The sequence below is a fragment of the Dysidea avara genome, chromosome 1 (assembly GCF_963678975.1).
Source record: "Dysidea avara chromosome 1, odDysAvar1.4, whole genome shotgun sequence".
Classification (NCBI taxonomy): domain Eukaryota; kingdom Metazoa; phylum Porifera; class Demospongiae; order Dictyoceratida; family Dysideidae; genus Dysidea; species Dysidea avara.
Genome location: NC_089272.1, coordinates 30,028,450 through 30,053,304, shown reverse-complemented (window position 1 = coordinate 30,053,304; position 24,855 = coordinate 30,028,450). Strand labels below are relative to the sequence as shown.

The 24,855-nt window shown below is 37.9% G+C and overlaps 4 protein-coding genes across 10 annotated transcripts in view; all 4 read left to right on the top strand.

Annotated features, from left to right (window-relative positions):
- The first annotated feature begins 365 nt into the window (after positions 1-365).
- On the top strand, positions 366-6,275 carry LOC136261163 (uncharacterized). Of its 7 annotated transcripts, none has more exons than XM_066055156.1 (7): positions 366-628; positions 686-752; positions 832-911; positions 1,188-1,288; positions 1,338-1,611; positions 1,678-1,754; positions 2,075-6,275. In XM_066055156.1, exon 7 carries the CDS (start codon positions 2,891-2,893, stop codon positions 4,802-4,804), a length of 1,914 nt encoding a protein of 637 aa, XP_065911228.1. In that variant the 5' UTR covers positions 366-628; positions 686-752; positions 832-911; positions 1,188-1,288; positions 1,338-1,611; positions 1,678-1,754; positions 2,075-2,890; the 3' UTR covers positions 4,805-6,275. The 7 variants fall into 7 exon arrangements, 6 of the variants coding, with proteins under 6 accessions (XP_065911228.1, XP_065911239.1, XP_065911236.1 ...); XM_066055167.1 differs by having other exon boundaries at positions 2,075-2,887; XM_066055164.1 differs by having other exon boundaries at positions 1,354-1,611; positions 1,678-6,275.
- A 4,244-nt stretch (positions 6,276-10,519) lies between these two features.
- LOC136243934 (uncharacterized) lies at positions 10,520-13,876 on the top strand. Its single transcript, XM_066035502.1, has one exon. The coding sequence runs from the start codon at positions 10,520-10,522 to the stop codon at positions 13,874-13,876; it is 3,357 nt and encodes a 1,118-aa protein (XP_065891574.1).
- A 99-nt stretch (positions 13,877-13,975) lies between these two features.
- On the top strand, positions 13,976-16,345 carry LOC136243810 (uncharacterized). The gene has a single exon (XM_066035423.1). The coding sequence runs from the start codon at positions 13,976-13,978 to the stop codon at positions 16,343-16,345; it is 2,370 nt and encodes a 789-aa protein (XP_065891495.1).
- Positions 16,346-22,559: 6,214 nt separating this feature from the next.
- The window catches only part of LOC136243721 (extracellular matrix organizing protein FRAS1-like), a 38,843-nt gene continuing 36,547 nt past the window's right edge, over positions 22,560-24,855 (top strand). The window contains exon 1 of the mRNA XM_066035352.1: positions 22,560-22,919. Within this exon, the coding sequence (XP_065891424.1) occupies positions 22,700-22,919 (220 nt within the window). The 5' untranslated portion in view covers positions 22,560-22,699. The remainder of the gene's footprint in view (positions 22,920-24,855) is intronic.

The following is a 24,855-nucleotide window of genomic DNA, read 5'->3' as shown; positions in this document are numbered from 1 at the left end:
TAGAGAGTCTACTGGGATTAATATCAAACTAGGAAGATATGTCAAAAAGATCGAGACTCTCTAATAGAGTAGTCAAACACTCTAATAGAACAGTCATCACATGCAAAATAGAGTATGAGAACCGTTTAAGTGTTTATCCGCATGTAGCAGGCTAATATGGTTTTTGCAAATGCAAGTCTTATGTTATACTGAGCAGTTGCTGCCCTTTGAATACCAATTGCAGAACTCAGAAGTTCAATCAGAAACCACGCGGCAAATATTTTATATTTTATATACAGTAATTTACTATAGTACGTTCGCGTTGAGCTGAATCCTGGGTTAGATTAGATTAGATTATCAATTTTTGTCAAAGACATGGTTGTTGATTAAGAAGCCATACAAGATCAAAGGCTTTAAACATAATGTTTATGACGCATTTATTCGTAAGCCCATGTTACGGGCGCGCACTTAATTGTTGTGAATATGGCGTCCAGTGCACCGTCAGCGAGTGCGGAGCGAACCCCCCTTGGAAAGAAGTTAAACAGCCAAACGAAGTATCTACTTATGAAACTATGGGAGTACTTTAAGCAAGAAGCGAAGAAATGTAAAATTTGTATCAACATCACGGAGAGAATCTCGAAGGCCACCGGTATTGTATGTAACAGTGCCTTCTTTGCTGGGTTTTTGCATACATTACGCCACGCAGGGATTTCAAGGACATCTATTAGAATGGAGCACCGCAAGAAAGGTGGTTTATTTACGCCAAGAAAAAGGTACAAAATGCAATTTGCACAAGCCCGCTCAATTGTAATCGTCAGGTACATTAATGTTCACGAGTCCATGTTGATGCAGACAGTTTTGACCCAGATACTGTCAGACAAGATCCATTCATTGTATGGAAGGAAGGAAATCTATCGCTCTCAAAGATTTTGGTAAGTTAAATTTTGAAACCTGCAACTTTGTCACGTAAGGTAAATGCGGGTATTTCCGGACAGCGCACAATTCCGGACACTTCGTGTATAGCACCCAAAAATGAATCAACTAGAACACACTTTTCGATTTTTATAATCCCTATAAGAATAGCTATTCACAGCAGAAATTTCAAGGCAATCCGTTGTTTCGTTCCTCGGCTAGCTTGATAAAGGTACCAAAGTGTCCGGAATTGTACGCTGTCCGGAAATACCCGCATTTACCTTACTCCGTCTTAGGCCAAACTTAAGAATGATGGTGTTTTCTCTGGGGGTAGAACATTGCTTTAAAGAGTGTTGAGTGATATGGGATTTAAGTACAAGACGATTAATGACAAGAGGTTAGCATTGAAACTGTTTGTGCTTTAATGTCACTACACGTATATGCAGGGTATGCTATGAGCAGCCCTGCACAGTCCATCAGCATCATAAATATTAAAGACGAACGAGGTGCAACAGAACTGAAGGAAGACCGGTTGTGTATTTGGATGAGACTTGGGTAATGAAGAACTTCTAGAGCAATTCCTCATCCAAATCAGCAGTGATAGTGAAGATGGTGATGGTGGTATTAATGAATCTTCCACTAGCAGCAACGGGTCCAAGTCTTCTTCTGGGCTAACCCCTTCCTAACCACAAATATACGCACTCCGCCGCTTAATTCAAGGTATTCTACAAACATAATTTTTATTTCAACACTTTTCAACATACTTTATTATTTTTTTATCACCAGTTCTTAAAGTCATCGTAGAGACTAGCTACTTTCCCCAAGCCCACTAAAATAAAAACAAATTTGGGTAACATGACAAGGTAAGCAATAAATTTATTTCCACTGACCTTAACATTATACATACAGCTCCATACATTCTATTCTTCATTCTTGTGACCTAAGAACATGTCACCTGAGGAAGCTGTCAAAAGCAGAAATGCATTGTGACTAGTATTAAGTTCTTAGTTACCTGACTATTGACAATAATATTGTCAGAGTCTCCTGGAATTCTGAACAACGTCACAGAGTTCCGTCTACCATCTTCTCTCTCACCAATTACCTCTTAACACATATCTTAACTTACTACAGCATTAAAATTAAACATTTTATTATTTACATTTTTTTCTCTCCACCACATAAGTAGCACTATCGAAGACATGGACAGCAGTCTCCTGGATGTGTCAGCAGAGATCATCGGTGAGACCCCCAAGAAGAAGCCTATGTCCCCACAGTCTTTTGCCACGGACGTTTTTGAACGCCTGGCAATAGTAACACCATCAGGTAGAGTCGATGCCGCCGAATTCTTAAGTTCCAATACTATTGATTACACTCCCGGCGTTGTGTCGCTCCCTGATGTTACTAGGAAATCTATCAATGACATCTTGAAGGAACCACTTTGGAGAGTCCTAAAGGAAAAGGCTAAATCTATAAGCAAACAAACTTTCTTAAGTGACTGCATAAAGAACAAAGCCATTCCTATAGGAGTAACACCAAAAGTTCCTTTGAAAATCATTGACCCTCCCCAAGAACTGTCTACCAAGTGGGACGAAATATTAAACGAATGTGGAACCAGACTTACCACAGCACTGGATGACTTCCACAAAGCTGAAATAGCTCAAATAGAGCTTAAAGCGGCTAAAGTCATCCATGATGCTTCGTGTGAATTACTACCTCAGCTCATCACTGAGTTCCCTAACATAGGTGATATTCTAGAAGGCACCATCAGAGAGGTCAAACTGGATTGTGCAATTACTACCAGGAGACTGCAACGTAAGCGAAGCGCCGCAGCCAATCCTGATCAATCTGTAAGGAAGAAGATAAAAACTGTAAAAACAACACCATCTCGTAAGAAACCTCTTAAGAAGGTTAAACCGAAAAAGCTGTTTTCAAAAAACTTAAAAGAGAAAAAAGACTAAGTATATTCACTAGGAAACAACAAAGAAGATATGTTAAACGTATGTATATAAACAATTATAACAAACCATATAACCATGACTCTAGTACATGTATTGATGCCAATTGTATAACTTGTGCCAAGCAGTATGTTACCAACTTGTCAAGCTATACACTATCAGAGACCCAAATTTTCCTACTTAGTAAAGGGTTGAGTTTTGTCCCAACAGCAAGAAATCCTAACCATTTTGAACTATTAAGAGACCTAGATTATTTTTTCCATAAAATACGAAGACTGTCACGGCCTAAAAAACATACAGACCAACATGCTATGGTACCGAAATTCCCTAAGCGTAAACTTATGAAGAGAGGGTTTGACTATAATAGGGCATTTACATCATTTGCAGATTTAGAGGGAGTTCTTGGTACTGTAAAACAAGAAGTTTCAGAGTTATCTCTTGCAGATAAAGCCAAAGGGAACCTCACCTACAAGGAGCGACAAGCCCTTAAAGAGCTTAAGAATAATTCTGATATTATAATAAATAAATCTGATAAATCAACAAATGTCGTGATTCAAGACAAGTCTACTTACATAAGAGAGGGTCTTGATCATCTCAACGACTGTAATACATATTGTAAGCTAGATGGTAACCCCACAGCTAGTATTTGCATGGAGATAAACTCCGTACTTAATAACTATTACAAAAGAGGACTCCTTACTAAACAAATGGTTGAGGCTTGCTCCCCAACTAACAATGCCAGATTAGCCAGACTTTACTTTTTAAAGAAAACACACAAGAATCCAATGGGAATTCGACCCATAGTTAGTTGTTGTGACAGTCCTACGGAAAACCTATCACAATTTGTAGACTACTGGCTACAACCAATCATGAAGGCACTACCCTCATATCTTGAGAATTCCACCCAATTAATCAATGAGCTTAGACAGCTTGAGGTCGAACCAAATACTATCTTAGTAACGGTAGATGTAAAATCGCTATATACATGCATTCCACACTCAGATGGAATAAAAGCATGTCTAGAAGCATTAACAGAACTTAAAGTGAGTTACCCATCTCTACCCGATCCTGAAATGTTAGCCAAATTACTTGAAATTGTTCTGACAATGAATACGTTTGAATTTAACAACACTTGTTATCAGCAATTACAAGGCGTCGCTATGGGATCCAAATTATCACCAGCCTATGCAAATATTTTTATGGGTAGGCTGGAAAAGGATTTTCTATCCCAAGTCGCTTTTAAACCGCTGTACTACAAACGTTACATTGACGACCTAATAATACTATGGGAACATACGGAAGATGAACTTAAGAACTTCATTTCTAATTTAAATGCATTCCACCCCACAATTAAATTTACCTATGAATACAGCCACCATAGCATCAACTATCTTGACCTCCAGATACACAAGGGACCTGATTTTTTATCTACAAAAACATTAGATGTCTCAACCTATATTAAACCTACAAATAAGCAGGCCTACATCCATGAAACATCTTTCCATCCCCAAGGTACTAGTAAAGGCGTCATTATTGGAGAAATGAAACGATTCGTCAGAACTAATTCGAAACTTGACACGTTCTTGGAGTTTAAGAAAAAACATAGAATCAATCTATTAAAGAGAGGGTACTCACATAAAGTCATTCATCAGCAAATGAATAGAGTTAAGTTCTCAAATAGATCTCAAGAGCTTAAGTCACATTGCAAGGTTGGAATTTCTAACAGAATAGCCTTCATTACAAGGTTTTCTAAAGTAGCACCTAAGGTTATGGGAATCATTAAAAAGTACTGGCCGAACATACAACGGACCAATTGCTTTAAAAATAATGTTATCCCATTTCCATTCCTCACATTTAGGAAAAATCGCAATCTAAGGTCTCACTTAGTCAGAGCTAAATTAAATGGAGTTGACTGTGATGAGAACTCTCCCCCTCCTATTAAAATGGAAATTAAATAGGCCTCTATTTATGGTGTATTTTACTTGAACAGATGTAACAACTGTTAGACACTACCCTTACAAACACAAAATAGTGAGATTAACTTGTATCTTTTAATCATATGATTCTATTTTATTCACCCACTAACCTATAAATTAAATCTCGTGCACTATATAGTACATATGGTTAACACACGCACACAATAAAATATACCTTTTTTATAATAGCAACCACTTTATTCGTCGCGCTTTTCATCATCGCTTTGATCCCAGTTGAATGATATGAAACAACGGTAGACTAGATACACGTGATTTCACCAGTCACGTGAGTATACACAGTATCTTTCCCTCAAGCCACTGACTACAATTTTTTTTAAATCCACAAACTCTCATTGGCCACCCTAGCACATTTGCATAGTTACGCTTTGAACAACCGTTTAAGCTGCTTTATTTTGAACTAAGACTCTTACGAGACAAGCTCAAACTACCAAACTTCGTATCCTCCTGAAGAGGTATAGTGAATAAAAGTTTTATCTTATCGTAAACTTCCTTCCCCTGTTAGCATTCTACAAAGACCACTCGCTTTGTCGAAATAAATTATTTATCGTGTCGCCGCTGGAAACCCCTTGGATAACCCCTTCCTAACCACAAATATACGCACGCCGCCGCTTAATTCAAGGTATTCTACAAACATAATTTTTATTTCAACACTTTTCAACATACTTTATTTTTTTATCACCAGTTCTTAAAGTCATCGTAGAGACTAGCTACTTTCCCCAAGCCCACTAAAATAAAAACAAATTTGGGTAACATGACAAGGTAAGCAATAAATTTATTTCCACTGACCTTAACATTATACATACAGCTCCATACATTCTATTCTTCATTCTTGTGACCTAAGAACATGTCACCTGAGGAAGCTGTCAAAAGCAGAAATGCATTGTGACTAGTATTAAGTTCTTAGTTACCTGACTATTGACAATAATATTGTCAGAGTCTCCTGGAATTCTGAACAACGTCACAGAGTTCCGTCTACCATCTTCTCTCTCACCAATTACCTCTTAACACATATCTTAACTTACTACAGCATTAAAATTAAACATTTTATTATTTACATTTTTTTTCTCTCCACCACATAAGTAGCACTATCGAAGACATGGACAGCAGTCTCCTGGATGTGTCAGCAGAGATCATCGGTGAGACCCCCAAGAAGAAGCCTATGTCCCCACAGTCTTTTGCCACGGACGTTGTTGAACGCCTGGCAATAGTAACACCATCAGGTAGAGTCGATGCCGCCGAATTCTTAAGTTCCAACTCTTTTGAGGCTGAAGAAGTTTTTTACCTGAATATAAGCAGGCCACTTATCTTCTAAATAGTGCAACAGTGGCCCCAGCTCTTCTACTTATGCAACTCTGTTTTACACACACAAAATCTGTTTTATTTTTCTTGTAAAAGTGTATTACAGCCTCTTACATAACGGATGGTGAAATCATGCGTGTTGAGGGCGGGTGTGTGACGTCTGGCTTGGCCACAAACATGTGTCAACACGAGGGGTCCGACACTCTTGAAATCTCGTACGCTTCGTCAGAAATCACATTTGAAATCATGAAATCACACACTCAAAAGAAATCAGAAATCACACTTTTTGAAAACGAAAATCGTAAAACTCCGTATATTTCCGTAAATTACGGACGCGAACATAACAGAAGTGATTTAAGGCCCGAATCACTTGATCTGGCACTGGTTCGGCTGCCAATCTCTAGAATTTTACAGCCCAAGCTGAGTCCACTAATGGTTAAAAGCTTCCATCACTGGAGCCATAGATTTTAGAGGCGCAAAATCTATGCTGGAGCCACACGAGTGATCTGAGAATCCATCTCGGAATCTTATTCAGTTTTAACTAGCAATTTAGGCTCTACTCGCAGCCACAAGTGACGGTACATCATAGTGACTGCATGGGTTAATGATGAAACGATATTTAACGTGGCAAAATCATATAGATTATGTTTTGAAAAGAGTGAGGGGAAAAATCTACTCTATTAATCGCCTAAAACCTCCTCCTACTGTCAGGAAGTTACTGTACCAAGTGTATCTTCTGCCCATTCTAGAATATTGTGATGTGGTGTGGCAACCAACAAATGCAAGCCAAACTAGACGTTTAGAAAGATTTCACTCTAAGTATATTTCTCTTTGTAATGACTCATCTATCTCAGGACAGTCCCTTACTGAATGACGCAAGTTTCATACCATTCTACAAACTTACAAAGTATTGCACAAGTTGGCTCCAGATTATCTCCATGGCATATTTGAATATGCTGTTAATGTTACGGGACGTATCAGCAGAAATGCTCATCGCTTGTTTGTTCCACAGCTACGGACTAATTATGGGAAAAGAAGCTTATATTACAGAGGTACTATATTGTGGAACGCTCTGCCAGCTGCTTTGTATCACGCATCAACTTTATTTCAATTCAGGAGTAGTTATTTAGAACAATATAATTGTAGTTAATATTAATTTGTAAATGTATGTAGTTTTATACATGTATGCTGTATACATGGCGTAGCTGAAAAACAGCTTTGCTGATGCTACCTTCCCTGTTTAAATAAATTGAAAAAAAAAAAAACAAAAAAAAAAAACGGGTAAACCATGTAGAAGGGCTGCAAACTATAAGCACACTTTTGCAAAGAAAGTAGTTCCCAGCATTAGCTTCAGGACAAATAATTATGCAGCTTGTCTAGAAAATATGTATGTCAGTACTGGTTAGTAACTAGCTACTAGGTGTAACTTTTCAAAGATTAGCTCACATAATATGATTCTGCTTGCTCAGCTGACCCACTAAACATCTTTACATAACTCGCAAGCAAACATTTCATATAAAATAATCCTGGCATACACAATGAAGACCATGGATGTATCCAGATCAGTTGACTGTGTACTTAGGTGTTTCCTACCACTGTGGTTGTTAGTCAATATGAAATGAGATCAGGGTTGTTAACAGAGAGCCATTCAAGTTTTCAATACCATTGTGAAGGAAGGGATGTGCACGTTACTGATGTTAGCAGAGATATTGTTTATGTCAACTTTCAGGTGTGATTTAATCTATTGTGTATTATAAAACTGGTAGGTAATACATACAAGTAGCTATCTTTCTGCATATAGCTAAGTCAGCTTCATGCAGATTAAATACATCACATATTGATCAGATAAGGTTTATAAGTTCTGCTAAATTTTGCAGGTATGTTCATTGCTGGCAATGCATCATATTGGTTTGCATTATATTATTTGAAGAACTGATAATGCAGGATGCATTGGAGCTAACAGTGTATAGCACACAAATTTTACGGAGAACAATTACCTAATCAGTGACTTTATGGAAATACAATGCCAAAATGGTCCTCAGACACTATGCTCTTTGCTCGGAGGACATTATAGATTTTGTTTAGGTTTTATAATGTAGTTAAGTAGGTGTAGCTTGTAAGTAGTTTAGTTTATTCAGTGTAATTAGTGTGGTAGTTTGTAATTTGCTAGTCTTTGTATTCTTTTGTGCTTAACTTTTCTGTGTACTTGTTTGTTATCTATTTTTGTAAATAATTTTACACCTTTTTCATTACCTAATCATTACTGATTGAGTCCAAGTCTATCTCCTACCAAAGATACTGTTTTAAATTCATCATAACTCAGTGATAAAAGTGTAACTGAAATCATGTGGACCCACTGATGACACGCAACCATGTAATAGTAACCAATTCCAATATACTTAATTAACCACATGTATCACCATCAGCTACTTTTATTATTATTATTGCTGGGCATGCCGATGTGCCAAGGGGACATGAGTAATGCTCCAAGGAAAAAATACACAAGATAACAACAGTACTGCTTTATTATATCTACCGGTAAAGACGATACTCGACAATGCCTAACATTGCCTATACCATTTTTACTTTACAGCACAAGTATGTAGTAGCTTTTTGATAATGCATGCTTTCTGACTCAATCACTGAAGTTGGCAAATTATTCCAGTCGATCCCGGACAGCTCTTGGAAAGAAGGAATGCCGGTTCATGTAGCTAAGTACCTGGATGAAGTGGTAAGGGTAGTGGTGTCTAGTTGAACATTGTGTGGCTAAGTGGATAATGGTATTGATAGGCTGCAGATAAGTCGTGGATTGCCTCGTAAAAATTCCGGCGGCTAGCTATAACTAGGCCAGTGCGGCATTCCTTGATCCACGCCTATTATTTTTTTACCCTTGTTAGAATATAACTTATGCACGACTTGAAGTTCTGGGACGGCTTCTATTCATTTTTAGACAGCCTTTTGGTGCCTGGAATCATCTCAGCCAGACGGATTTGGCCCCAGCATCTTTGCTCTAGTGAAGATATAACTTTTACCATCCAGTTTACTGATGACGAAGCTTCTGGACCTGTTCTAGCTCCATGAGAGTCAACAATGGTGAAATCACGGAAATCACGAAATCAAAATTGAAATCACGAAATCACAATTGAAATCATGAAATCACTAATGAAATCATTGATTTCAGAGAAATCACTGTGATTTCGAAATCTCGTACGCCCTTCGAGAAAGTGGCGGACCCCCCGTGTCAACATGACCATCAAATGGCCGCGCTTTAGAGGCTTCCCCATTGAAAATGTATAGCGAAACTTTACAGTGTCATAACTGGAGTGTCTTACATTCGAATGAAGCGCTTTTAATATATTTTTAGCGGATCGAGAAGCGCTACGTATCGAGCAATACAGGAGGCCCATGCGATGTAGCAATCGTAAGGTATTAATCGTTTTTGAGGGTTCAGTTCAACGCGAACGTACTATATTTGCATACAAGACTACAAAGATAAATCTAGACGACAAAAATATAATGTATTGCCTATAGCTTCTGACAGACTAACCTGCTCTAAAATGTCTACTAACTATGGAACACATCCCCTTATCAAGCCAGTGTTATTATCTGTATGTTGCAGTTGAAGTGAAACTTCTCCATTTACATGAAAAACTTCTCTGTACAAAGAAAAAAAAAACACAAAATAAAAGCATAATGCATTTCTGAAAAGCATAAAAATAAGCATAATAGGCAGAAAATTGGGGAAATTCCAAAAAGCATAATAGGCAAATTTTGGAGCATAATAGACTCAAGCCTAGCTTCAAAGCAACATGTTGGTTGACTTGTGCAACATAAATAGAACAGTAAGATCAGACCATGCTGTGTAGTCACAGCATATACTCTAATCGAACAATACTCTAACAAAACAACCAGAATTGAACGTGGCATTTTGTTAAAGGACGTATGAGCTTTTTTGTGGTGATCAGCATTCAGCAGTGCATTATACTGCTTGAATTTATTTTGATGGTACTGGAGTCTTTGTCTGGGCAGCACTACCGTATATAAATTGTAAAGCTGAACATCTGTCATGAAAATATCTGGACTAATACGTATATGCCATAACAATCACGCCATGACACATGCATGAGGGAATTGTCGAGACTGAGGAGTGATTGTCTAAATTATATTGCAAGCAGGACTTGAACATTTGTAATGTGTGTTATTATTATGATGTCATCATTATGTGCACGTGATATAATGTATAAAAGTGTACACTCTGTTTAAATTATGACCAGTCTTATGTGAGCCAAAACGAAGCGAGTTATCCCTCCGAAACGATTGAGCCTTGGCGTCCTTCTGTCTTCGTTACAGTTGGTGCTGTGACCAGGATTCTGGGCGATGTCCGGACCAATAAGGAAGATAATAGGACCCGCTAAGGCCCGTCTACAGCAGTACATTGAGTCAGCGAACGGTTTGTTGGAGAATAAACCCAAGGAACAGGAACTGGACGAATACGAGAGTGAAGTAGAAGATTTTCTGAACAGGCTCACGACTAACGTTTCGTTGCTAGAAAAATGCAACAAAGACTGGTCGAACGTTCTTAAGGAAGCAAAAGGTGACGCCAAGGCTACTGAAGAGAAAGAGTATTCTCGAGCGACAGATGGCGAAACTGGATTTATTGAACTTATGTTTGCCGCCAATGAAGTGATATCCAGATTGAAAGCAAGAGTAACATTAATCTCAAGGAAGAGAGAACAAGCCAACTACCAGAAAATGCTAACCTCAACACAAACTAACCTTCAACCTATAATTGACCATGCAACTGTACAAGCTACACGGGAAGTACAAGCTGCGACCTTGACCTCTTCTTCATCAGGTGATACCTTTACAGTAAACAATCCACAGTTGTCAGTACATCTTCCGAAGTTGCATTTACCGATATTTGATGGAAATTTGTTAAAGTGGCCAGAATTTTGGGATATTTTTCATTCGTCCGTTCATAAGCAGAAGATACCAAATGTGTCAAAGTTCAGTTATCTCAAGGGAACTCTCCGAGGTGTTGCCTCTGTTGCAATTTCAGGCATCTCTGTAACTGAGGAGAACTATGACGTAGCACTCAAACTTTTAAAGGAGAGATTTGGAAGAAAGGAATCAATAGTTGAAGTGCTTTATGCCAAATTACAGAATCTTCCAACCTCTTCGTGCAAGTTCAGTGACATTCAGTACACTCACAATAATATTGAGAGAATATTGAGACAGTTGGAGTCACAAGGTGAGACAGTTGACAATCAGAGGATGCTGGTTTACCAGATTTTGAGCAAGTTCCCTTTGGAAGTCATTTTAAAGTTGGAAAGCACAAAACAATGTGATGAAGAATGGACAATGGAATTATTGAGACAGTTATTGAGTCGATATGTGATTGTTCAAGAGAATGCTTATCGAAGAGTGGCTAATGCCAAAGGAAGGAATTATGACTATCGACCTGTAAGACATGAAGGAGGACAAAAGGAGAGTCAATCCTTGTCCGGAGGTGGTAAGCAGTTATTGAATCAGGCATCTGTTGACACTTTTACTACTAATGTACAGAGAAGAGGTAGAAGTCCTAGTTGTGTGTTCTGCAGAGGTGACCACTTTAATGATGAATGTGACAGAGTTAAAACACTTGCTGAACGTAAGCGGAAACTGATAACTCAGGGTCGTTGTTTTCTTTGTTTTAAGGTTGGACACACATTTACTGATTGTTCATCACCTCAGAGATATGGTTGTTATTATTGTGGGAAAAAACAACACCATAATCGAGCTATATGCCCACAAAGATTTGGTGATGGTGAAGTGAGAAAGAATGTTGTTCCTGACCATGATGTTGGTAATGTAGTAACAGAGGGGAGTCAAGATAAACCTACTGAAACTCTTAATGCAAGTGTAGGCACTGATCATGCTTTAATTGCTTCTGGAGAAAAGGTCTTGTTACAGACAGCAGTTGTTCCTATTCAGACAGCAGATGGATCAGCAACCATTATGGCAAAAGTTTTGTTGGATAGTGCAAGTCATCGTACCTTCATAACTGACCAGCTGGCTAAGAAGTTGAAGTTAACTTGTGATCGTGAGGAGTTACTGTCTATATCGACCTTTGCTGCAAGGACACCTCAGCAGGTAAACACCTTTGTTGTCCACTTTAATGTGATAACTAAAAACAATTCTTGTTTACCACTTCATGCTAATGTGATAAATAAAATTACAGGCCCAATACAAAGGGGCCCAATACAACCATCAGATCTAGAGTTTTTGCTATCAATTTCTCCAGAGAAAATGGCTGACACTGTTCCCAAGGATGTAGAGCCGGTGAATGTTGACCTCTTAATAGGATCTGATTATTTTTGGACCATCTTGGGTACTGAGAAGTTGACACTTCCATCAGGATTGTTTTTGATATCCTCAAAGATAGGATACATTCTTACAGGAAAGTACAGTATCAGAAGTTGTCAACAACATGTTTCAAGTTGTCTTGTGATGACAGAGGTTAATAAGATGTTACCTGAAATGAGTATGGTTTCATGTTCTGATGATTCAGTTACTTGTATTGAAGACTTTTGGAGATTGGAAACAATTGGAATCAGCGATCCATTGGACATAACTGATGATGATAAAGCTCTTGAAAGATTTAATTCCTCGATTTGTTTTGAGGATGGTAGGTATCAGATACAGTGGCCATGGAAATATGAGAACTTGGATATTCCTGAAAACTTGGATATTGCAGTTGGTAGACTTAGATCTTTGGCAAGACGTTTTCAGAAGGATAGAAATCTACTTGAGAAATATGATGAAGTTATTTCTAGTCAAGTTAAGCAAGGAATAGTGGAGAAGGTCACTACTGATACAAGGACAAGTCAACAATGCCATTATCTTCCTCATCATCCAGTGATCACACCAGCTAAGAGTACAACCAAACTGCGTATTGTGTATGATGCTTCAACCAAAGCAAAGAGGGGAGAGAAGAGTTTAAATGAGTGTCTTCACAGAGGCCCTGTGTTATTACCAGACTTGTGTGGTATCCTACTTCGTTTTAGGATCCAGCCAATTGTCATGCTTGCTGACATCGAGAAAGCCTTTTTGCAGGTTGGTATCCAGGAGATGGACAGAGATGTAACAAGGTTCCTCTGGTTTAAGAACTTACAAAGCTTAGAAGTGGTTGAAGAAAATCTGGATGTTTACCGATTTTGTCGAGTTCCATTTGGAATTATTTGTAGTCCCTTTTTGTTGGGAGGAACAATCAAGTATCATTTGAAGAAGATTGGCACACCTGTTGCTTCACAGATTAGTGAGAACATCTATGTTGATAATGTCCTACTTGGAGCTGGTACTGTGAAAGAAGCTCACAAGATTTATTTTGAGTCAAAGAACATTTTTGGAAAGGCATCTATGAATCTAAGGGAGTGGATCTCCAATTCATCTGAATTCCTTGGTTTGTTACCGGAGACTGAAGTTGTCAAAGGAAGTGTTGTTAAGACCTTTGGCATGCCATGGAATTACAAAGAAGATAACCTACAAGTTGGAGGAGTTAATTTTAGTAACTCGGATGTTATCCCTACAAAAAGGGAGGTATTGAAAGTAGTGGCTAAGGTTTTTGATCCACTGGGTCTTGTTACTCCGGTGACATTTTATGGGAAGGTGTTTCTTCAAGTACTGTGGATGGAGAGTGTGTCATGGGATGAGCCTTTGTCAGAAGAGTTATGTAAGAGATGGAATGAAATATAGACTGAATTGAGACTGTTGTCTACTCTTAAGATAAATAGACGTGTTGCCAATGTGGACACTACTGAACAGTATAAGCTGCTTGTGTTTTGTGATGCATCAATGAAATCTTATGCAGCTGCAGTGTATCTTCGTGTAGAGAAACATAGTTCTGTCAAGGTAAACCTTATCTTTTCAAAGATGAGATTGGTTTCAAAGGGTACCCATAAGATGAAAGGAAATATTACACTTCCTAGACTGGAGTTACTTGCTGTTAACATTGGAATACGAGCAGCAAATTTTGTTGCTAGGGAGTTGAAATTACCATCATTGAGACGGATTTTGTGGACAGATTCAACATGTGTTTTACATTGGTTAAAAACCAACAAGCCGTTGCCCACCTTTGTTGAGAATAGAGTGAAAGAAGTGTTAAAGGAATCTGATGTTATTTTTCGATATGTACCATCTGACCAGAACCCTGCTGATTTTCCTACTAGAGGATTGCTAGTGTCTGAAGTTAAGGAAGCCAAATTATGGTGGAATGGGCCTACGTGGCTTAAAGATGCAGAGAACATCTGGCCAGAATGGTGTATACCTCAATTGACACCCGAGATTTTACAAGGATTGGAATGTGGGGTTCCAAGGGCTTTGTATGAAACGACTTCAGTCATTAGTCATGATGTTGACAATGTTAACTCAATTTGTGGAATTGATGAAAAGAAGTTTTCCTCCTTGAGAAGACTTTTGAGAGTTACTGTTTATTGTTTAAAGTTTATTAGGAGAAGAATCTGGCTTACTTTGACACAGTCGATTAGGGAATCAATTGAAAGGAGGTGTAAGTTATTGTACTTTGTGTTGAGTTCATTGTCTGATGGACAGTCAGTTTGTGCAAGTGATTTACAGGTAGCAACATTGTTGTGGGTGTCTGTTGTTCAGAAACGAAGGTTTGCTGATGTACTGACTGCTATTGAGAAAGATAGAAAACACTGTTTGATACACCAGCTTGGTTTGAAGTTAGATGTCTATGGAGTATTACGATGTTATGGACGATTTCTAAATGCTGAAACTACTGACAGTTCCAAATGTCCAAAGTTGCTACCACGGCATGAAATACTTACACGGTTACTGATTAAAGAAGTGCATGAACGCTTGATTCATGCTGGAGTTGCACATACGCTTTCACAAATCCGTGAGGAGTATTGGATACCTCAGGGTCGAGTAGCAGTAAGAAGTGTTTTATCATGTTGTATGATCTGTCGTAGACACGAAGGTGCCCCTTTCCCATTGCCACTGATGCCCCCTTGGCCCCGTGAGAGAGTGGCTAGATCTGATCCTTTTCAATTTACTGGACTTGATTACTTGGGGCCAGTGTATGTTAAGGAGGGAAGTCAGTTACATAAGGTTTGGGTGTGTTTATTCACATGCCTAACTGTTAGAGCTGTACATTTGGAGTGGGTATTGGGTTTGACGGCTGAGCAGTTTCTAAATTGTTTGAGAAGATTCATTTCACGACGAGGAAAGCCTGATTCCATAATTTCAGATAATGCTCCTCAATTCAAACTTACAAATACGGTGATAAATCAACAGTGGAGGAGAGTTTTTACAGACAAGGATTTGTTAAGTTATGTTTCTAGTGAGGGTATCAGATGGAGCTTTACTACAGCTTTGGCCCCTTGGCAGGGTGGCCTTTATGAACGGTTAGTTGGGATGGTTAAGCGATGTTTACGGAAAGCTTTGGGAAGAAAAAATTTTACTTTGGATCAACTAGCTACCTTGCTGACAGAGATCGAGGCAGTACTTAATTCGAGGCCACTAACATATGTGTATGAAGACTTTCAGTCGGGCTTTACGTTGACACCGTCACATTTTTTGGTTACTAACAGGAAACTGGGTCTTCCATCCACAGAAGATAGTTATCATACAGATGAGGATTATCAACCTAAGAGAGATACTGCAACACAATTGTTTACGACTTGGAAGAAAGGCCAGAAGTATCTGGATTTGTTTTGGAAGGTTTGGAGGGAGGAGTATTTATTGAGTCTCCGAGAAAGTTTACCTATCTATCACAAAAATTCAAGACACTCAACATTAAGAGTTCCTAAAATAGATGACATAGTATTGGTGAAAGATGATAACATCCCTAGATGTAGTTGGAAACTAGGTAAAATTCAGAAGTTGATAACTGGACGTGATGGTCAAATTAGATCAGCAGAGGTTCTTTTACCAAGTGGTGGTGTGATTGCTAGAGCTATATGTCACCTTTATCCACTGGAATTGCCTAGTAAAACAGATGAACAGATAACTATGATGGACAATAGAAGATCTGAGGATGATGTTACTGAATATGATGATATCAATAACCAGGAACAATACTCTACTAAACATGATAAGAAAAGGAAGGCTCATTTGATCGCCCGACAACGAATACATAAATGTTTGAGGGATAACCCAACTTCTATTTTATTTGCTCTCCCGGGAGGATGTCGAGACTGAGGAGTGATTGTCTAAATTATATTGCAAGCAGGACTTGAACATTTGTAATGTGTGTTATTATTATGATGTCATCATTATGTGCACGTGATATAATGTATAAAAGTGTACACTCTGTTTAAATTATGACCAGTCTTATGTGAGCCAAAACGAAGCGAGTTATCCCTCCGAAACGATTGAGCCTTGGCGTCCTTCTGTCTTCGTTACAGGAATGGCTCACGTGTGGTTGTGGCATTCTCCATGCATGGCTTTATACATGCATGTCTTTAGGTACACTTTGCATGGTTTTTCATGCACCCATGATTGGCCTTAGCTTAATCCCTGTGTGGTATTTGCCAATTGTTTTACAATGTGTGGCACAACAAGCAAAATGTCATGTGTGTATGAAGCTATAAGTGGATTGTACTATAATGTATGGATACACGAATATAAAAATGGATTGCTGAAAAATATTGTTAAGCTTTGATATGCAGTTACTGTAGAATTTAACATAAAATTTTAGGTTGGCGATGTAAAACAGCAACAGACAACCACAACAGGGAATGGACACCTTACCACTTCCAACAATGCACAACAGCAGCAGACAGTCACATCTGGAAATGGACATGTTACTACTAACAAAATTAGTTCATCCATGGCATATGAACAAGTTGCATAAATCCATTGGGCCCCATGATCAGAATTGCATATAATTATAGCCATTACATACGTATATGTAGTTTGTAGTAGTCATATCCACCAATAATCAGTATAGTGTTTTAATATTATATATTTTGTATGTGTCTGTGTATGTGACTGTAGTAGGCATAGTGTTTTATGGAGCGCTAAAATTGTCATTGATGTGTACAGTTGAGTCTAAACTTTACAATGAATAGTATTTGTGATTTTAAAAGTTGAATTGTTTTGTGTAAAGCTATAAGTACGGTAAATGGAACTTACAGTACAGTATATGTAGTTTTAAACAGTTAATGTTGTGATGGATGCTATTGCAACACTCGGCAATCATCATGTGAGCCATTTGGAAGGAATGGTGGTTTCCAAAGAAATCTAACAAAATAGAATGCATATATACAAAATTAATACTTATTTAAGTGTGTACGTATATACGTACACTATAATATGTTCACGTTGAGCTGAATCCTGAAAAATGGCTAAAAATTAAAAGTGGATCTTTTCTCAACAGAGTTAACGTTTCAGCCAACCAGATGATTATTGGTAACAGCAAAGGTGTCAACAACAGACACGTACGGTTTGGCTCCATTACAAGTTTGGGAAAGGGCTGTATTGGACACTGTACTTATATGGCTTCCGCATAGGAAATGTATTGTGAAAATTTTGATTGACCATAAATATTATGTCTAACATTTGAGCAACATGATTTTGAAATATTTTTAGTGGGTCAAGCAGTACTACAAATGAGCCAAATTTCAAGATCATGTGTAATTGCATCCATGAGTTATTAAATGTTTTTGAGGGTTCAGCTCAACGTGAACATACTATATACATGTACCTGTAAATGTAGCATAATATCCATACCAGTAAGGACACAAAGGTACTGTTTATGTTCTTTGTACGATACATGGGCCATAGCCATTCATAAGCATATTGCCATTAGCATAATTGTATATTAATACTGCTACAATGATACTTTGCATAGTTATTGTACATTCTGAATCGTAGGCATATGTTTTAAAAATTGGAAGTGGCTATATACAGACAGTTCAGTGTTAGTGAAAATATTTCCTACTGTAAAATATTTGACAGGTGAAAATATTTGTCATGATTGCTTCATACATTTTGTAGGTACAGTATAGCCATTTTGGCAGGGTAATACACTATTATTAAGATCTACTCGTACCAATTGTCATCATACTAATAAGTGCTATGCTAATAAAACTTTTGACCACAGGCTGGAAATCGTATTCTAGCATAAAAGGTGCAGGATTTGCTTTGTTAAAAATTGAACAACTGCAACTTATCACATTTTGCATGGAAAATCAAGATACTCTAATATAACAGACACTGCAAAATCTTAATGGACAAATAGTGCAATCATGTATATCAAACTTGAAAGGAGTTTACTTTGTTATAAAACACTATTGCAAACAAATATGCTACATGCACTACATGTACATGTATATTACAACTATGAACAAGCAAGCACAAAATTATAGCTATTAGTAATAAATTGGCTTTGGTATCGGCAAGAATTCATAAACTCTTGGTATCGGACCAGAAGGTATTTTCTGTATTGGCATATAGTAGCAGTAGTTTGTATTATATCATCTTCAGTACATCTGTAGATAAGAAGAGCAATGATTTGTGTAAAAACAAACCTCATAGCCAGTTTAGGGTTGGCTTTAGGTATATATATATACAAAAAGAGGTGAATTCCATGCAAAAATAGCCAAGCTGTGTAAAGAGTAGTGGTACTATTGACAACCTTTACATTAATTGTTTGGTTTTTGCCTTGTAACTCCATAGCTGTCAACGCGTTTTCTTTTAAACCACAAAAGGTTTAAGCTATGATTGTTTACCTATACACATACCAATTTTCAAGTTATTCCCATAATTGGTTTACCCTGTAGGTGTGACAACAAGTCGGATTTTTTAATGCAAATAATCGTCTATAGCTCTATGACTTTTAATCAGATTTGCACCAAACTTGGTACGTGATTGTCCCACAATATATTCTTAAATTGCACCAAAGTTTAAGAAAATCGAGGTATGCATTGGTTTTTGTAGAGTGTGCAAAAAGAATAACCTAAGCCCCTCAAGCCCCTTAAACAAAGAAAAAAATGAAGAAATTAAGCCAAATTTTGAAGGCTCACATTTCACAATTGCGTTATGCAATCTTGCTCAAATTTGGTATGTGGAGTGCTAAAGGTGGAGGACATTTGCAGTCATAAGAATGATTCCAATTTGAAAAGGGAGCACGGAACTACAGTACATATGTGTGAAAATTGTGTTTTATTTCTTCCTTTAAATATACTCACGGTATGGTGGGCTGGCTTTCTTGGCCACACAACACACTACTGTGTGTCTTAATCTTACTTTTATGTAGCACATCTAGAAATCACCACTCATCCACTCAATAAACTTGTTGAAGTTAATAATGATTCTACAAATGTTCAGCTGGTTTACATGTATGGCTGAGGGAGCATCATACACTTTAGGAAAAGAAATAAACACACTCACTCTTATTAGGTCTTCCGATACAATTGAACTAAGCGTGTTAGGTCACTACTTGTCATCATCTTTGTCATCATTTCAGAACTGTGTTAACTTTGTTCAAAGTGAGATCAAGATTGCTAAATCTTCCTGCAGACACATTTTTGACTTGGCTGCCGCTGCTTTAATCTCTTCTACAGAATATTGTCCAGAATGGTCAGGGGAATCTTGAAACGCTGACCACCTTAGTTCTTTTTTATACTCAAGTTTTGTGTTTTCCTATTGCCACACCCACTTGTGGGGCATTTTATTGCCTTTTCTGTGGTTGTGTGTCCAAGGATTCACTCATTAGTTAGCTATTTATTTTGTAACTTAACTTTGTTATTCATCAATATGGATGGTTTCTCTGTCTTAGGAATCAATATGACAACTCTAGAGTTGCTACACTGTCCTTGAGTAAGTACACAATGTATGTAGTATTATTATTGGTGACCTGAAGTGTGGAAAACCTACCACATAAGCAATTTTATAATAGCATTAGCACAAGATGGCTACACTATCTAGTCAAAACTTTTCATGGTATCTGTTTTCTACAGACAGTCATCTGTTGAGGTCTTCACTTTTAGTTATTGTTATTAGTATTTTACAGTGACCAGCACTGTAGTGATTGAATTTATCATTATATAACTTCATCCAATTTTGCAATTAAATTTGCTATATAAATTTTGCAATTAAATTTGTTACTCTGGCAATTAATTTGTCTGAGTGCATCCTAACAAGGTACAATGAATATTTTATATCATTATTATGATTAGTGTAGCTATTTATATCATTATTATGATTAGTGTAGCTATTTATATCATTATTATGATTAGTGTAGCTATTTATATCATTATTATGATTAGTGTAGCTATTTATATCATTATTATGATTGGTGTAGCTATTTATATCATTATTATGATTGGTGTAGCTATTTATATCATTATTATGATTAGTGTAGCTATTTATATCATTATTATGATTGGTGTAGCTATTTATATCATTATTATGATTGGTGTAGCTATTTATATCATTATTATGATTAGTGTAGCTATTTATATCATTATTATGATTGGTGTAGCTATTTATATCATTATTATGATTAGTGTAGCTATTTATATCATTATTATGATTGGTGTAGCTATTTATATTCATATTATAGATTACCACAGAGTTGCATGGACCCATAATAATTAAGCGGATACAAGTGTGTTGTTACACTGTACATCATGAGATTTAAATTAGCTAGCTACTTGTTAACCATAGACCACCAATGCTATATTGTAGATTTCTTATGTTAAAATTTCAGCTGCAGGTGCACGATCACAGTTTTCTGTAATTCTATTTACTATTAAATCTGGGAATTTTTCTGTGTTTATAACTATTGATTTTGAGGTCCTCTGTGACTTCTTGCATTTACAGGCATTATCCATCTTGTGGAACTCTAATGTGATATGTATTTAATAATGACCATATTTGTGACTGGATTTTGGAAAAACGATCCAAATCGCACATTAGAAGTTCCGAGATAAACGGTTTTGAAGAATTGAAGCCAGCATAACTCTCCAAGGATAGCAAGCACGCGTATGAAATTTACACAAAAGATGCATCAATCTGTTACCTTTCAAGCCACTTCCAGTACTTGTAGCTGCTTGTACAGTTTCCCGCCAAATAAGATAGAAAATCTGAGCAGTTGGACGAGCGAAGTAGTATCACGAGTGCTCACAAAGGGGTGGAGGTTGGGGGGTGGAGGTTGGGGGGTGGCGGGGAGGGCAAAAGATAGACCTCAAAATGGAGGCAGACCACGATTGGAGTCCAGACACCAGATTACAGGGCTGTGCTGGCTCCTTAGTGGCTGATATGTAGCAAAATCAGCAGAGAACACGTCTGGCCAACATTATAAGGCTGTCCACCAGTAAACCACTGACTCTTGCCAAGCCAGGTCCTACACAAGGCCTGAAACCGCCATTTGAGCACTCCACACCACCCAGAAAAGACGTGTGTAAAAACCAGCCTCGTGTAGTTTGAGTAGTGCTGAGGGTCAAAACTTGTAGTACGATAGTGTAGCTATCCACTGGTGGTGTTAGTTTGATTTTGCCTGATGTGCGATTTGGATCGGTTCTGTGAAATCTGGTCACATTTAATACTGTGTTTCATGATACCAATAATATTTCATATTTTAAACAATCATGTATGCTGAACGCCACCAACCCCTCCATGCAGATGAGCTCCTATATGTAAATCCTCTGTGTCAAGCTTCTTCATTTGTAAGATAATTCCTTTAAACCAGAAGATATACTAGTGCCTGGTTACTTAGCTACACTTACACTTTTACCTACCTACACCTAGTTACCTACAATATAACTATATAGATAAATAGCTATAACCTGTAAATAGCCTGAAATAATTTATTTAACTAAACTTTGTACATTCACAATCATGTAGTACAACAAGTTAAATATGGACATTTCAAAAAAAGCTTTTGTAAGGTTTGAAGAGGCTAGGCTACTACAACATTGCTGGTAACAATATTATATTGAAAAACCCATTGGTAATTTATGTTAGCACACCTAGAAAATGGCTAGTGTGATTGTAGCTATACTTTATAGTAGATACTGTAGAATGAAACTTGGACTAGCTGTAGCTACTGACATACTGTATTCAAAGTACCAGCTGGCTCTGTGGCTAAATGCTTCTGAACTATTATAAACTGTTTCTTGCCATCCACTCAACAATCAGTGGGAGCTATTTAGCTACCCATAGCTACAGAACACCATACATGGAGATTCATTATAAATTAGTATGTGATTGTATCATTTCCATATATGGAGCTGCTGAAGGCTTTGAGAATAATTAATCTTTGTTGAGTGAGGACCATTAGCCTTTGCTTAGACGAACCATATATGGAATACTTACACGGGATGCTACACTAACAGCGACATATAATTAGCACTATAGGTAATTCCCTTGTGCACAAATCCGGTCTGACTGACGCTGTTATAGCTAACTACAGCTACAGTACGTAAGTAAACAATAGGTAGTGCCTCAGGCTCAGTATATTTGTGGGAGTCGGACTCAAACAGCGAGTTGTGTCAGCTAATCCGGCAACGTGACGACGAACACCGTGAACAGGAGACTAGGCTAAAGATGCCAAGTTTTTATACTAGTAGCGGTCGGCTGGCGTTGCCACTAATAGTGGCTCTACTTTTGGTCTACCCCGCGTGTGTACACGGTCACAGGAGCTGTGGTTTGGGAAAATTCTGTCGTATCGGAGTTGACTGTAGCAATGGATGTGTTGAAACTTGCCTCCCCACTAGCACACACAGACACGTCCAGGGAAACTGGACCACTGGAAGCTGTGAACCAGGTAAGAAATGAAGTAACTACTAAACACGCTTAGCTACGTATTTCATTAGTATATATCGTCCCCGTCGAAAAATTATTAACCAAATAAATAGTACGTTAGCTTACCTCTGCAAGATGTGTAGCTATTTAACTTAGCTTGTGCTGATGAACTGTCACATGGGCTCTTGCTGTAGGTCAATCTGCAACTGGGCCTGGGGTTACACTCAAAATCAACCGTCAAGGCTACAAAATAATTCTACAATAGGTCAAGGATCAATACGAAACTCTTAGTGATTCAAAACCCACATTGAAAACTACAAGTTTTAAGATATTTAAACAGGCTGTAGGACCAGGTGTCCTACAGATCTTCACCACTTGTGCTGTAAAGCGAGCTGTAAAGCCCAAATAAATAAATTCAAATATTCTGTGGAGAAGACTGTAGCAAGCGTGTGTGTTGAGACTTGCTATAATGGCACAAACTTCATGGTCCAGGGAAACTGGAACAAAGTAACCCAAAATGCACTACCCACATAGGTTTATGTACATAGCTATTATTATTGATCATAGCTGAAGTAGATTTAGCTAGCTAGCACAGAGGCGTATCCAGGATTTTCTGGAAAGGGGTTCGGATTTGAAGTAGACCTACATGGAATGCAGGGCCGCCCAGAGAAATTAAGGGGCCCAGGGCAAAGAGTTAAAGTGGGGCCCTTGACCCAAGTTGTAAGGTGAAGACCAAAAAAAAAAAAAAAAAAAAAAGGTCACAACCTGCTGGCAATGACAATAACTACCCATCACCAACCATATCTCCTTATCTATAAGCTTGCTACACTGCTCCTCTGAAGAATACTGTGACTGCTCTATTAGAGTATTTAGATCTGACTGCTCTATTAGAGTATATCGATCTTTTAGAGTATATCGATCTTTTAAACAGGTATTCAGGGGGCCCTTCATGGGGCCTCCTGGGGCCCCTTTCAGGCTGGGGCCCGGGGCAAAATGCCCCAGTTGCCCCCCCCCCCCCCCCCCCCCGTGGGCGGCCCTGATAGAATGTCTGGGGGAATGCCTGGGTGCTTCCCCTGAACCATGTTTGAATGAAAATGATGCATACAAAAAATGTGTCCTTGGATGGTAACATTAAAAAGGTGCTGTTTATACATCTAACTATCTAAAGCCCACACACTGTTATTTATGCAACTTCTAGAAACCTATTGTGAAAAGTATTTCAAAAATTTCGGAAGTTATAACTAGAGTAGGGACCATAGCACATAGATAAAAGTACTGAAATAAGCTGGAGTAGTGCACGATATTAAATCACAGTAAAACAATAAGAAGTGTTATATCCCTACTGTGCTCAAGATACCATAATGGAAATGCACAGTAGGGATATAAACATTTTACTGTTTTACTGTAATTTAATATCATGCACTATTCCAGCTTGTTTCAGTACTTTTTATTGATGTACTGTGGTCCCTGCTCTAGTTATAAATACCAATTTTTTTGAAATACTTGTTTTCTAACTTTTTTTGTAAATAATTATTATGACTGGTGAACCCACGCATTATGCATCTGAAATTATGCCGCGCACCCCAATTATCATCTGAAAAGTGAAGTATTCATTACCCTTCGTTGTCAGCTATGTTCAACCCGCTACACAGCAGTACAAATCAAGAGCTGTTCGAAAAGTATCTCTGTAACTCACGCATACCGAAAGAAAGGATTGGTGCCGCGCGCCCCAGTTACATAAATTATCGTCTGAAAGTGAAGTATCCATTACGCTTCATTGTTGGCTATGTTCAACCCATTACACAGCAGTACGAATCAAAAACTGTTTTAAAAACACCTCTGCAATCAAAATAGCCACATGAAAATACAGACGATTTTTGTTATGGAGGGAAGCCATCATGTGCTACCACCAAATCGACACTTCACTGTTGGCAAAGATGAATGAGATACAAAGGAGA